The sequence below is a fragment of the Chaetodon auriga genome, chromosome 22, assembly GCF_051107435.1.
Source record: "Chaetodon auriga isolate fChaAug3 chromosome 22, fChaAug3.hap1, whole genome shotgun sequence".
NCBI lineage: Eukaryota > Metazoa > Chordata > Actinopteri > Chaetodontiformes > Chaetodontidae > Chaetodon > Chaetodon auriga.
Genome location: NC_135095.1, coordinates 11,704,399 through 11,718,778, shown reverse-complemented (window position 1 = coordinate 11,718,778; position 14,380 = coordinate 11,704,399). Strand labels below are relative to the sequence as shown.

General features: G+C 41.8%; 1 protein-coding gene across 12 annotated transcripts in view; it reads right to left on the bottom strand.

The window, feature by feature from the left end:
• Positions 1–14,380, bottom strand: part of cacna1c (calcium channel, voltage-dependent, L type, alpha 1C subunit) — a 176,736-nt gene that overhangs the window by 38,948 nt on the left and 123,408 nt on the right. For 9 of the 12 annotated variants that reach the window (XM_076722869.1, XM_076722874.1, XM_076722870.1 and 6 more), the window contains exons 9-11: positions 10,812–10,899; positions 10,334–10,418; positions 2,519–2,609 (exon numbers count right to left, since the gene is read on the bottom strand). In XM_076722869.1, the coding sequence (XP_076578984.1) occupies positions 2,519–2,609; positions 10,334–10,418; positions 10,812–10,899 (264 nt within the window). Of the gene's footprint in view, positions 1–2,518; positions 2,610–10,333; positions 10,419–10,811; positions 10,900–14,025; positions 14,130–14,380 lie in introns of all 12 variants that reach the window. The other 3 variants (XM_076722880.1, XM_076722872.1, XM_076722879.1) reach the window with 1 other exon arrangement.

Here is a 14,380-nt window from a genome sequence, read left to right as displayed (position 1 = left end):
GCTTCTATATTAATTTTGACATATTGAATGGACAGAAAATGCAGTAGAACCACATACTGTTAGACACAGGTGTTGTGAGCAACCGTGGACTGATTTTGTCTGTAAAAGCGGATGAACTGACTGACCCGCTGACTGACTGGCTGACTGACCGACTGACTGAAGCAATGAAATGACTCACTGACTGACTGAACGAAAGAATAAAATGACTGACTGGCTGGATATGGAGGCTGACAGTGCTCACGTCTCCTCTCTCCATGTGTCCGTCTCGATTATGAGATCAGCTGGCGTCGAAGTAGCTCCTACCCCGAGGTCTGTCTCCATAGCAATGTGAAGAAGCCAATCTTGATGCAGCCTCACAGAGGAAGGATGAGGGCCCTCATTTCCAGCCTTGGCAAGGTTTACTATACATTTGGTCAGATTACAGAGTCACTTATTCAAGACTCAGAACTGCAGGTGTAAATTCTGGGGCCCCTTAGTGGACAATAAAAAGCGAGATTGATGCTGCAGACCGACACATTTTTATGTGACTTTTAAAACCAAATCAGCTTTGTTCTTCAGCCGTTTTAGAGGTTGGCCAATGAATAAATTATAGTAGAGTAGATAATACAGAATATAGTGGCACGTAGTGATTGAACTTTTATCATTGTTTTCCTAAATATTTGATTCTAAATACACACAATGGTGAAGTGAGCGCTTGAGCAAACTGCACCCACTGATGATAATCCTGAGATGTGGCCAAAAGCTGAAGATTTTTTTTGTCAAAGCACAGTAATTAGTTGGTGAAATTGCCTTTATAGTAGCACTGCAACAGTTTAAACTATGTTTAAAAATCAAAAATGGCAAATATTTGCTGGAGCCAACTTGTGATATGTGAGCCTTTGATGCTTCTCTTTTCATATATGATATTTAAATGAATATCTTTAAGTTTCAGACTGTTGGTTGGATTGAACAAGACATTTGAAGATGCCGTCTTTGGCTCCCGGAAATTATAACAGGCACTTTTATAACTGACATTTTCTACACAAAAGGATTAATCAATACATAGAAAAAGTGACTGGCATATGCATCAAATGGACTGATACAAAGTGCTAATTTGTAGGTAATAAATGATGATTTCACTTGAACTTCTATTTGGTATTTGGCATTGGTTTGTGGTACCTCCTGAAGACTCAGATATGACACATCCTTTGTTTTGAGTTGTTTTGGTCTGACAGTGGACAAATAAACACAAACAACATAACAAAGACAAAATAACAGATGGACAGCGAGATTACAGATAAACAACAGTGTGCCATCCAAGTGTGCCTCCTAGCTTTACTGTTCGGTCTGATTCCACCTCGAACTTGCCCATTTTATACTCTAAGTTTCTCAATTCTATTCTATTCTGTTATGTGCCCAGTTATGAACAGTTCTGTATGTAGGTGTGTTTGCCTGTGTGTGTTGAAGTGGGCCCGCTGCGGTCACGGCTCCTGCGCGGCCTTGTGTCTTAAGAAAGCAAGTAACGCACTTGTTTGAATAATGTAAAAAATGAAAGGAGAGGGGGGAGCAGGAGCGAGTGAGTCAGCTGTTCGTGAGCTCCCACAGGGGAGGAGGAAAGCACTTCACCAGCAAACACACGGAAGAGAGAGAAGAGACGGAGAGATGAAAAGGAAATAAAACTGGATTACTAATGAGATGTAGCCATGAAAGATGTCCTGCTTTTTGCTTTTTGTGAAGTCCCAAATGATGGTCAAGCTTTCTATGTACCACATGGGTAAACAGGCACTTAGAGCTCTTTCATTTCTTCTTCTGCAAATGAATTTATATAAAGCCTTCAGTAAAGAAAAATGTCACTGACAAGAAAAAATTGTTTTTCAAATTCTTTCACACTTCAAGGTTCTGTAACACTGTGATGTATGAAACCTTTTCATTACCCTGTCTGAATAAAGTTAGCAACACACACTGTCCAAATTATACACCTGTATTTCTTAGTTTGTGAGAATGTGATGACAAATTTCTATTTTACGATGTAACAAAGCAAGATTAAAAAGATTAAAATGTACGGTTTTCAGCTTAAAAACTAAAGATCCAGCGACTACAGACTTCATAGTGGTTGTTTAGTTGAAGTATGCAAGAAAAGAATAAGGCACAATGGTTTAGTTTAGGATTAATTCCTCGTTGCCCGACCTACGTCTCAACAAGGTCACACTTTTTTGGGGAAAAAAGCCCTTTTATTGGCTGTGGAAATGAAAAAGACTGCCTCTGGGAACAGCACCTCTGTTTAGTTTTCTCTTCAGATCCACCTAAGTTCTCCCTATCAAAATTTGATCAGTTTGGAGTATGATGCCAACCCACTGTTACTCCTCTCTCCTCTAACCTCTCTCCTCTAGTGCATGAATTCATCCAAACCTCTGTGATCTTGATGAGGCAGAGGACTGGCTTTGTGAGATCAGTGAAGGACAGAGGCAGGCTGAGAGGTCATCCAAAGGATTGACTGAGAGAGCTGGGGATGGGTGAGGAGACGAGGTGTGGTACTCACGCCAGTCGGGTACAGCAGGTCTCCCCCTCCACGTCTCCCCCGGGGGCGTTGTCTGTGTTCACTGATTCATTCTCACTGGCTGGCATGCTCACTGAGAGACAGAGAAGAAGAGATGACAGATGTGGGAAAAAAAAGACAGAAAAAGAAAGAAAGAAGGATGAATTAACAGGACATGGGTTGCATATCCTCACATCATTCTACAACACACACACTTAAAGGCTACAAAGTGCATCCAGAGACTGGGTCAAACACTGTTAAAAAAATCTGATTTTCACAAGATTATGAAGTAATCTTTTACAACATTATATATATTTGCACTGATTGCCTGAACTAACTACACTCTAAGTTACCATCCTAGCAATATTTACCATTTAGGGATCCTGGGACACAACCACAGCAGTGGCTATTAGGATGGATTTCAACTTCTAAGATGAGGGATTGCTTAACTCCGGGTGAATTTAATCTTAACAAAACCCTTTTGTGGTTTTATAGCTCATAGGGATGCTGAACATGCTGTAGATTTTGGTCTTCGGTCTGCAAACGTTGCGGGGGACGATGGGGCTTAATTGCAGCCAAGGTTTTGAAGAGACCTTGAAATGCTTTTCTATTCAGCTTCTAAACTTTAATCAAGCTGTGAGAGCTCTGGCAGGATTTATGACAATGTAAACATCTGAAAATCAACTCCCTAATCCATTTTTTTTTGGCAGATGTGTAAACAGGTAGACAGCTCGCTGAGCCCAATCTTTACTTGTTTATAAAGCCACAAGAAAACTGCAAACGTGTCATATTGTCCTTATTTAAGGACAAGTGTAATGATGTGTAAACACGGAAGGATGATTAGGAGTAATATGAATTGGCAGTTAAGGATGGAAAAGTGTTAAAGAAGAAAAAAGAGGGAGAACAAACATGGAGAGGTGCGGTTGGTGGGAGTGACAGATGGAAGCATTAAGAGAGGTATGGATGGAGGGAGAGGTAAAACAGGGATGAATGTGGGGATGGTTGGTTGAGAGACTGATATAAAGTGATACATTGCTTTTTATTGCTTCTGCCAGTCTTTGCCTGCCTGCGGGAATGAGCTGCACTTCCCTCACTGTCACCTCAAACACTTATTGTAACACCCTCTGGGTACCAGAGTCAGATACTGCATATGAATCTCAATGCATCTTGTGTTAAAGTAAGACATCCACTGTTAAAAAAAAAAAAAAATAGACGTGCAAAACAAGCCTTAGCATGAAAACAAGGATCATGATCAGCACTGAAGACGAGGGGGCATTTTAAAAAACATGAGCAGGTCATATGAGCTCCAGGAGGAACACATTTTCTGCATAATATGTGTTAGAAGTTGCTTTCCAAATACAATTTTCAACCCTGACACCAGCCCCTCTGCACTGCTCCTGACTCTTTATAGTGTTCCATGCAACTCTGCTAATCGGATATCTAGAAATACACAAGTTCATAGTACAAGTTCCATACAAAAAATGTGGTGAATGTGTAGTTTATGTACCTACACAAATGATATGACCTTGACTAAAGACCTGTGCCTAACAAATAAACAACCAGCAAAGCAAAGCAGGCATGTATAGGCATGCAGTCGGTCATGCCAAGCTAATGGGCGCTGCAGTGGTCAAGCCATTCCTAATTCCAAGTGCTCACTGTACACAGAAACATTAGAGAAAAATCTTACGGTTTTGACAAAGATAACATTTAAATATCTATTTGTGAACCACCTTAGTTCAGTTTGGCAGCTTTTTAAAGGATTTTTAGCGATGGATTTAACATAAATAAGTAAGAGTAAATAAGAGTTGCAGCATTCATAGGTTTAAAAAAACTGTATTTTTCATGTAGTGCTGTATATCCTGAGCTGGCTTGTAAGCACTTAGCTAACATAAGACATCAAAGTAAGCTGCAGTGAGTGAACAATGTACTTTGCCACATGGTTGGTGATAGATGAATTCTGTGTTGTTGCAGAGATCAGGATGGTCTCTCTGAACATTAAGGCCTCTGCTGTGAACACGCTGGTTGTTCCCTCACCTCGACACGTGCCACCTGCTGCTATGCTACTTAGTTAAAAGCACTCGGGGCCCTCTGGTCTCTCCTGAGGCTAAAGCCTTTCAAATATAAAACCAGCCTGGTGCCTTCTCCTCAATGGAGCTCTGAACTAGTTTAATACCTATTGTTAGAGCAAACCCCAAAGACCTGAGACACTGAGAGACAGAAGGAGATGGAGAAAGAGCATGAGAGGGAGAGAAATGGATGGAGTGAGGAATGGAATTACAAAGACAGGGAAGGGTCACACGCTTTCTGCACTAAAGAGGGATTCATTCATTCTTACCAATGTTGGTAAGTGTAAAAAAGTGGGGAAAAAGTGTGTGTGTTTGTGTGCTAGTGCACGGATCTAAGGGTATTGAAACAGACCTCAAATCAGATATGAATTGTCCTTGCCATCATCTCCAGAAGTCATTTTCAGATATTTAAAGCAGTACTAATCCTAAATAAAAACTGATCAAAAGAATCCTAATCCAAACATTCCAAACATGAGGTTTTTCATGCAGTTTAATACAATATTGTAAGACTTTGAATTTTAGTCTTAGTGTTTTTCTCACTGGGCAATTGTCATATTATATTGGGGATGATTAAAAATCCAGAAACATCTTGCGAGTACTCAACAGAGGTGAATGAACAGGACTACCATTATCTTACATTTCTACCCAACAATATGGCAAATGCCAGGTGAAAATAATTAAAAGGCTAAAATTCAAATTTTAAAGCCATTTCTCCATTATCTTTTATTATCAGAGCTAGCACGGCTAGCGCAAGGCAGGGGGATTTCTGGGAAAGGAAACTGAAACAACAAGGAGAGGACTGTGACATCACAATGTCAAATGTTTTAAGATGTCATGTGCAGCGTGTAAACCGCGCTCCAGTTGTTTTCTGTGATGACATTGCCCTCTTGTTTTCTTTCTTTCCAGACAAGTCAGGCAGATGCGAACTGTATCCTTTCCTACAAACCTATGAAGGAAAATAATGGCTGCATCTCAATACAGAAAGTCTCCTGTCCTTACCTCCTCATTCCCTCCCTGTACTGATAGCTCTTGCTTTCAATTAAACATAATTAAATGTTGAGGGCCATGACACATGGTAAAGGTTTTAATGCAATAAAGACATGCAATATTGCCAGCAGCATGGATAGTAATTGGTGGCAAACTTCCAAGTCTCTACTGTGAGACAACATTAATATATATGGCTTTGAGATTAGATTGTTATTCAGTGGAATAATAATAATAATGATAATCATATAATATGGTGTACAAAAGAGGTGAGGAAGACAATAAGACAAACTGCTTTACAGTGTTGAGAGGCAGCCACTGCCCCCTTTAGCTTTGAAGCTCTGGAGAGGGAAGAAAAAGATGCTTATTCCAATGCAGAAGGAGGAGAGGAAGAGGAGTGGAGTGGAGAGGAGAGGAGAGGGTGCAGTCCGCTTGCATGTCTAGAATCACGTTTCCATTAAATCTTTAACTAGTGTTGGACCATGCAGACAGACGCACACGCCTTACGAAGGAAAGCCGCGTTTTTCTTCACGGCTCCACGCAGAGACTGAAAACGATGGCTCTTACCTGGGGGACAGAGATCACGGCTCAGCAAGACAAGCGCACACACGCATGGATACACACAAACAGACACTCACAATCACAACAAACGCGGGAATGCACATACACTGTACATTCCGAAATGACTGGCCATACAGTACACAACCTGTTGCACAAAAAAAACCAAAACATGATTGCTTCTGCAAAAATGGCATTTCCTCTTTACAGTCACAGCTCATTTCATTGCTCCAGCTAGAACTATACTTTGAAATGTATTACTTGCATAACTGCGTTCTTCTCTCTTGCACCATTTAATCTTCTAATCTCTACTTCATTGCCAGACTTTGTCATCGTATCGAAACTGGAACTGGCTCATTCTCTCAAGAAAAAAGAAATTACACAACAGAAAGAGAGAGAGAGAGAGAGAGAGAGAGAGAGAGAGAGAGAGAGAGAGAGAGAAACAACTGACTGGGAGTATTCGTATTCCAAAGAGCTGAGGACATCAACGTTCAAAAGCAGGTTGCTGTGTTGTTTTCATTGAGCACTACACAGCACAATACATTTGCCCATCCTATTCTCTATTCTTCCTCTTGGCCAACACAACAGCTATTGTTTCCTGCCCACTTCACCCCTTCCTCTCACACTATTTACATCACGGTGAGCCTGTGCATTCATCAGCGTACTCCTCCATGCTGGGGTCATTCTATTGTTGAATTCTGCTCATTTTTCCAGCGATTCAGATGTGATTGTCCAAGCGCATTTGTACAGCAGCAGAAAAAAACAAACAAAAAAACCTGTATACACAGATACGAAGCATGAAATCTAGCAAACATTTAATACACAAACATATATGCAAACGCACAGCTAAGCAGCTACGCACACGTGCATTCATACATTAAATAATCATACGGTTATCCACTAAATTAACCAATTACTGCACATGGATCGTTTAAGCTTTGACTAAACTGCAGACGATCCACATTCAAAAGTTCACACACACCAAAAGCTTGTAACAAACAGCCACAGGGTCTCACATTCTTGGTGAAAAACATACATATAAGCATGAACATGAACGCTACACATGCAAACAGAGAGGGGATGATGACCACATATATACATGTATTTTGATTAAATAAATACTGTTATAGCATAGTTTTCCTTTGTCACAACAACCAACAGCAAACACACGAGGCAGCCAATCCAACTCAACTTTATACACCTGTTTTGTTTTATGTTTTTTTTCTATTTACTCTCTGTAGCTCTTTGGTGACCATGAAGGAGGACGCAGGTAATAAGGTTGTTTAACAGAAATTTGAATCCTAAAGGCAGATGTACCTCTATGGTGGCAGAAGGAGGAGACAGAAAAACAGACAGCCCGAACGCATCGTCCAAAGTATGCTGACACTTGAGTTTGAAAAAGGCAAAATACTAAACCTATTGAAAATAGTGACAGCAAAAAGCAGGCTACACTTCTGACACGTATACTGACAAATCTCCATGACTGTCACCATGAAAGGGACAGCACAGTGGTCTTCATTTAAACACATGTCTAGTTACGACTGAATTCACATCGAAACACATGTCACAAACACGCACGACACGGAGACGCACACATACCGTCCTGAGAGTCAGTAGAGTGACTGAACCAGGCAAGCTTACTGGTCTTCTTACCCAGGTGGGCTGGAGACACTCCTACCACAGACAGCAGTGGCAGGATGCCAAAACAAGACGACAGCATGCAAAACAAGATGGCAGAGGGTGAGAGCATGCAGGACACACAAACACGCACATACAATATGCCCCCTGAGATGACAGGAAACAGACACATATGAGTACAGGAAACACATCATCTGATACATATACAGAAATAATTCAACACCTTTCAAATCATACCATCGTATTTGAGTGTACAGGTGCATGTGTGTGTGTGTGTTGGTGAGGAGTGCGACCTCAAAAATGATAACCACCATATTTTACAGGCTCTTGACGCTTGCACTCACTCACGCTGTTGTTGAAAACAGTCAAAATCAATATAGCGTGTGACATCTAATACTCTCCCAAAAAACAAAACACATACTATAAAATATCTGTCTTCATATGAACACGCTATTCACACCATACATCAACATTACGCCCCTGTAGCTCTTCATGTAAAGACAGGATGATAAATCTGTAGAAAGGTGTGTGTGTGCTCTCTGTATGAGTGTGTGGTCACTAGTGTGACTTGTTCACGATGTGAAATCCCATCTGTTCGCTGTCCCAGATACCTTCTGTGTCTCTATTTTTCTCACACACACGGACACAGTCACTCTCTAGTGTATATATTTCTATCCCTCTTTCATATCTCTACATCTATTTTCCCTTCCATTGCTCTCTATGCTATCTTCTCTATTCTCTGCGTCTCCTATTCCCTCTCAGGACGTGTGTCTGTGTGAGTGCACTATTCTATGCAAAATGCCCCGGTCAGCAGGGACATACTGCCCTCATTCATCTTCCCACGGGAGGATCCATCCATCGAAGAGAGAGGGAGGCAGAGCAATAAGAGAGCAAGTGAGTTGATTTTCCACCATCACAAACAGAGGGATGATGGATCTTTCTGACACAGAACTTTGGATCATACGCATCAATCATTTTGTCAGATCATCTAAATCTAATGGCCTAAGTTATACCATTTAGTAAAAGTAATGGACTCAATCTTGCACCTGACTGATACCGACAGTTTCAATTGCTATTTCTATGCAAATGTGTTTGATTTTAGTAAGAACCATATGTGCATGTCTATACTGGGCGAGACTAGATCAAGCACTTACATGTTTTGTATTGTTTTCTTGATGTGTCTACAACTACGTGGGCTTGTCTGGATATTGTATATAACATCAGTGATGTAGAGTTTGTAGACCTTGACAGAAAGAAGCACCTCACTATCGTGATGTGACATTTTATGAAATTGGCCCAACTGGGAGGCCACACAGTGTATTTGTTTGTTCACGTGCCAATATCTCACACACTGCTGATGTGTCTTTGCCACACTGATTGGCCCTCGGGAGCACAACCGTAGCAGGTGAAAACAAGGAGAGTTTACGGATTAGCCACAGGGGTGTTGTGCCTCATTTTCATGCAAATTGGGTCATTGCTCATTTGACCATGTTAATTTCTCGAGATTCACTGAAAGATTAGATCGTTCTTTTTTTTCCTGTCTCTCTTTCTCCCTTGGCAGTCATCAGTGTTTCTCAGAATGAGCCACAGTTCTTTGTAGACGATGAGCGTGCCGTGTGTGTGGAATATATGCAGATTGCATGCTCTGCATCTGCATATTTAGTCTGCATCATTCATTCATCATCGGTGTGAGCAAGCGGAGCTCTAAGCCATTCTGAAATACTGTAGTTCACAGTACATATAAAAAAAATAGCACAGACACACTATATATTTTTTTTTTATTATCAAATCACTGCCTCTTTGTCACCATCCTTCTCTCAAGCTTTACTTATCTTCCCTGAGATCAAACCTTCAGGTCAAAAGGGGTGAGTGCTCTACTCCTGGGGAGACATGTGCCGTGTGTGGCTGCCTCTCTCTGGAGGTGTTGTGGAGAGAGACAGGGTGTTAATTTGTGTGTGTACATTTCTGTCAGAACACAAGTACACACATTCCTGAGGGTGTATACCTACAGTGTGAGTGTGTGTGTGAGAGAGAGAGAGAGAGAGAGAGTGTGTGTGTGCATATGTGAGTGTGTTTGTTGTGCTTATGTGAATGTGTGCCCAGAGGCTATTAGCTGCAGTCTGACACTTTCCACTAATATCTAAACAGGCTTTAAACCTCAAGAGGGTTCTCAGCCAAAGCAAGCAGACAATGTAAAATCCTCTCAGTCTGTCAGTCAGTCACTCTGTCAGTAAGTCAGTCGTTCATTCACTGACTATGAGCCATGTGATGGAGACTGCAGTGAGCTCACTACTTATAGACCAAACACTGGATTTAACACAAAGGTATGCACACCCACACACACATGCACAGTTATTCTCACAACTTGCTGGAGCACTAAGGACAAAATACCTTCAGATATAAACAGAATTATTCCAACAAGCCTGTCTCACACAATGCCTTACTGTACCCTAAGTACAGAAAATCCAAACTGCCAATACCACCACACAACAACTCATGAATAAGACGTACATACTGTAAGCAATCTCTTACTTATACACAGACACGCACGCAAACACACTGTCGCACTCACGGTTTCTGGGTTTGTCATCGTCCATGCCCTCCTCTTCATTCTCTGGGTCAATGTCTTCAGCCTGAGTGATCCAGTCTAAATAGCCCTACATTCACACACACATAAAGCGGGATTGAAAGCAATGAAACGTTTCTGCATTCTCAATGTTCCGGTAACCTGCTCTTGGAAAAGTGGTATTAAAGTATTTTACTATGATTTTTAAAATTCTTGTAATGTATTTACTTGTCTGTCTTTTCCATTTCGTCTTTTATCCCATCCTTAAAGCATGTGGTAACTTTAAAAAGTGCCTTGTGAATAAGGTTTGCTCTGCTTTCTATGTTTGTTGCCTTAATTCCTATCTAGCTTTGCATATCTTGTGGCTTTGCTTGGATTTAGTTATTAACAGGGGCACATTATTTTAACACGTACTAGTGTCAGACTGTTCCGTCCTCTTTTAGCAGGAGCCTCGATTAAACAAGCACAGAGGGGAACAGCCTACCTTGAGGTCCTCCTCCAGTTGCTGTTTCTCTCTGAGTTTCTGGAAGTCACCGCGTGCCTTGGCCTTCTCCCTCTCCTTGGAAAACTCTCTGGAGGGAGGGGAGCAGGAGGGAGGGGTAGACAGTAGGGGGTATAGATAGAGAGAGATCGGAAACAGAGGAGGGGGAGAAGAATCTGAAAATCTAGACTGAAGGGTTGCAAAACGAGTCATGTGACAAGATTGCGATAACACAGATCATTACACAGAGAGCCAGAACAGGAAGGAGGGAAAACCTGCTGAGGGGAGAAATTGAAGGCGAGGAGAGAAAAGCTCTGCCAAGGAGAAAAGGTGTTAGTATGCAAATACAGATGAAAGCATGTCCGGTCAGTCAAACTGCAGCTGGAATCACATCCCAAACAATCCAAGTCATCTCGATACATTTTTAAGCTGCCAACAGATACATCCAGTTCTGTTTCTATGTTGATAAGCATGCTAACTATTATTAAGTCTGCGCTGGAGGGAATGTGTATTATATAATCACAGACTGAAAGTGATTTAGTCATGACGGGGCCGTAATTTGAAATTCACGCAGATTAGAGCTTCAATTAAAAAACAGCTAATTGTAAAACTTCTAGGAGCCTGGCTGTAAATTCAGTCCCAAAGCGTTCAACAGCCGACAAAACAGCCTTCTTTCTCCCACTTCCAATTTCATTTTTTCTGTGACTTTCTGAGGGCAACGTGGCCCCAGGTGCTCCCAGGCCTGCTGGGAGTTGTAGGCTGTGCAGTGAGTTCTGGGTCCACCGCTGGGCCTCCTCCCAGTTGCAATGTGCTTGGTACAACCCCAGAGGGAGGGACAGAGAGGGCACCCCTCACCAGCTGTACCATCTCAGCTTGCTCAAATTGGAGGAGAAGTGGCTCTGCACAGAGGTCGTCCCACATCACCGAGCTCCTCACCTTTTGTCTGCCAACTCATTCTTTCCGTCATCACTCAGAGGTTCTTCTGTAGGTCAATATAAAGATATACAGATACAGAGCTTTGTTTTGTGCCTCAGCTTCATCTCTTCTAAAAACTTCTGTAATTCGTCAAAAGTGTGTAAAAGTAGTCCATTTATTACAAAGCTATCTGATTTCTTTTACTTGATTCTTCTTAATACAGTAAAATGCCTTCTTTTTCAAGCCTCTTACACTTACGGGGCAGTGATGTGGACAAAGAGGACATAAACGAAGATGATTTAAGACAACTAAGATCAACGTTAGGAGAGTGTGAAATATTGAAATATTATGATGAAACCTGGTGAAATTACTTCCAGGTGTCAGGACAGAAAGATCGAATTAAGGGACGTTTGATTAAATGCTGCACTTGGGGAAGGTCAAAGTCGAGTTGGAGCCACAGATGGAGATTGTATAAAAAGAAGTCATTTGGATGAGAGCTGACAGGAGCTGGGAGACCTGGGAACATTTGCAGTTAAAAGGTGTACAAGTCCACATCAAAGGTCCGCTGGCAAGTAAAATTTGCTTGCACGTCCCCGCTCGTGACTATTTTGAATGATGGTATCAAAACAGTCAGAGTTCTCTTGTCATCTTGGGTTTGGACATCCAGCCTTGTTAGCTGCGTATATAGTATCGATCCATCCTTTGAGAAATGGGACTTTCTATGGAAGCCTGATTGAAGTTTCAGACTTATCTGAATATTCCAAAAAAGATATTACACAAGGTCTACATAGATTTTAATTAAACATGTGTGTAATGTTTACTTTCATGGTTCCCTGGAGAGCAAAAACAGGATCCATAATGAAACTCTATCAATTGCCATGTGCCATTTCCATTGATTCTGACATCTATACAGGCTGGAACACAATGTGTGCATGTGAGAGAGAGTGTGTGAAATTTAGAGGAATGATGGAACCTCAGATTACACCTACAGCCAGCAGACACACACACACGCACACACTCAGGCGCACACTAGACAGATCAATGAGCATTAGGACGAACTGCTATTGTCTCGCTTGTCAGAACATTAGCAGCAGACCCAATCATCATTGATTTGTTGTGCGTCAGCGTGGGTATATACTGTATGTGTGTGTGTGAGTGCAGAACTCTGAGGCGTCGCTCTCATTTTCCCGTTCCTATCAACTCATTTTTCTGTCCTAAATCATCATCGAATTCTGTTTTTTCCCCACCTGTTGCTCCCTTTTCTCTTACCCCATTCTTTCTATTTACATATTACATCAAATCCGGACAAACACTGTCACGCTTGATGCTGCTGTCTCTACGTCCGTCGCTCTCCTTCTTCCTGTTTCGCTATTACTTATTATGCCAATCTGAGACCCACACACACTCCACAGAGGAAGCAGTTGGTAAAAGGTCAGGCTGTGTAGTGTGTTGACAGCATCATTAGTCAGAAGTCAGACAAAGAGTGAGACAGCCAAACCCCCCAAGCTGTTTGGACCAGATAGACCTCTATTATTTTTCCCACAATGCTGCTGTCACATCACTGTGGGTATCCAGAGTCAGATTCAGGTCAGTCAGTCACGGGTGAGACACTTCACTCTCCTAAACCTCCTCCCTACAAAACTTCATCATGACCTACAGCATGTAAACTTGTGTTCGACGTTAATTATTCTAGTAATGTATTTTTAAAAGGAGGTTGGTGGGTATTCCCAAAAGCTGAAACCCAACTGCAAGCTGTAAACCATTTGTCAATACCCTCTCATTGTTCTACAAACACAACTTTCATTTGATGTTATATTAGGCTGTGTCCACTGAGAGCCTGAACTTACATTGCTGGCTGATGTTTCTCTTTATTTTAAATTGAGATGACAGTGTTTTGTGGCATCCCAGCAGCGCAGAGAACTGAGCATTTTATGATAGTGATCGTGCTGTTCTATAGAAGCAACACAAAAGAGTAGTACAGTGAGACTTTTTGACTATTGCCTCTGAAAAAGGCAATATCTAAAATGTCACAATGGTGGCAAATATCTAACTGATAGCACTTTTCCTTGTCTACGTGTTCTGGTACGTATACTTTATACTCCTCAAACTGTACCTTTAACAGTTTACTACAATCTATTCCTGTACATGCTGTGTGCAACATCTTAAACTTCTAGAGTCAGGAGCAGGAAGTAGACAGAACTAAAGAGTTCCCCTCAGCAAGAACAACCAGCAGAGCTCAGTATGAAGGCATGAAGGAGAAAAAGAGACGTTAGTGTCGAGTGACCTTTAACCTTGCCCTTACCCGCTCAATACCCCCAGAACCAAGTTTAGCACAAAGAAGGATCCGATGATGATTAAGGTGACAAAATATACCCAGGGCCAACTGTACCCTACTGCGTCATTCACCTGGGTGGAGAGATGGAGGCATGGAGGAGTGGGACCGAGGAGAGGAGGCAGATGAGTGGAAGGTTAACATGGAGGGAGGAAAAGGAAGGCAAAGAGCAAGGATAATGATTACGAGGGCAGCAGTGAATTTAAGGAGGGAGCAATAAGGGATGTGAGGAGGGAAGAGGGGAAGAGGGAAGGAGTTAGATCCTTAGTGAAAGTTCCCAACAGATGGAACCGTTTGCTTCTTCAGGATCCCTGCTGGCATTATG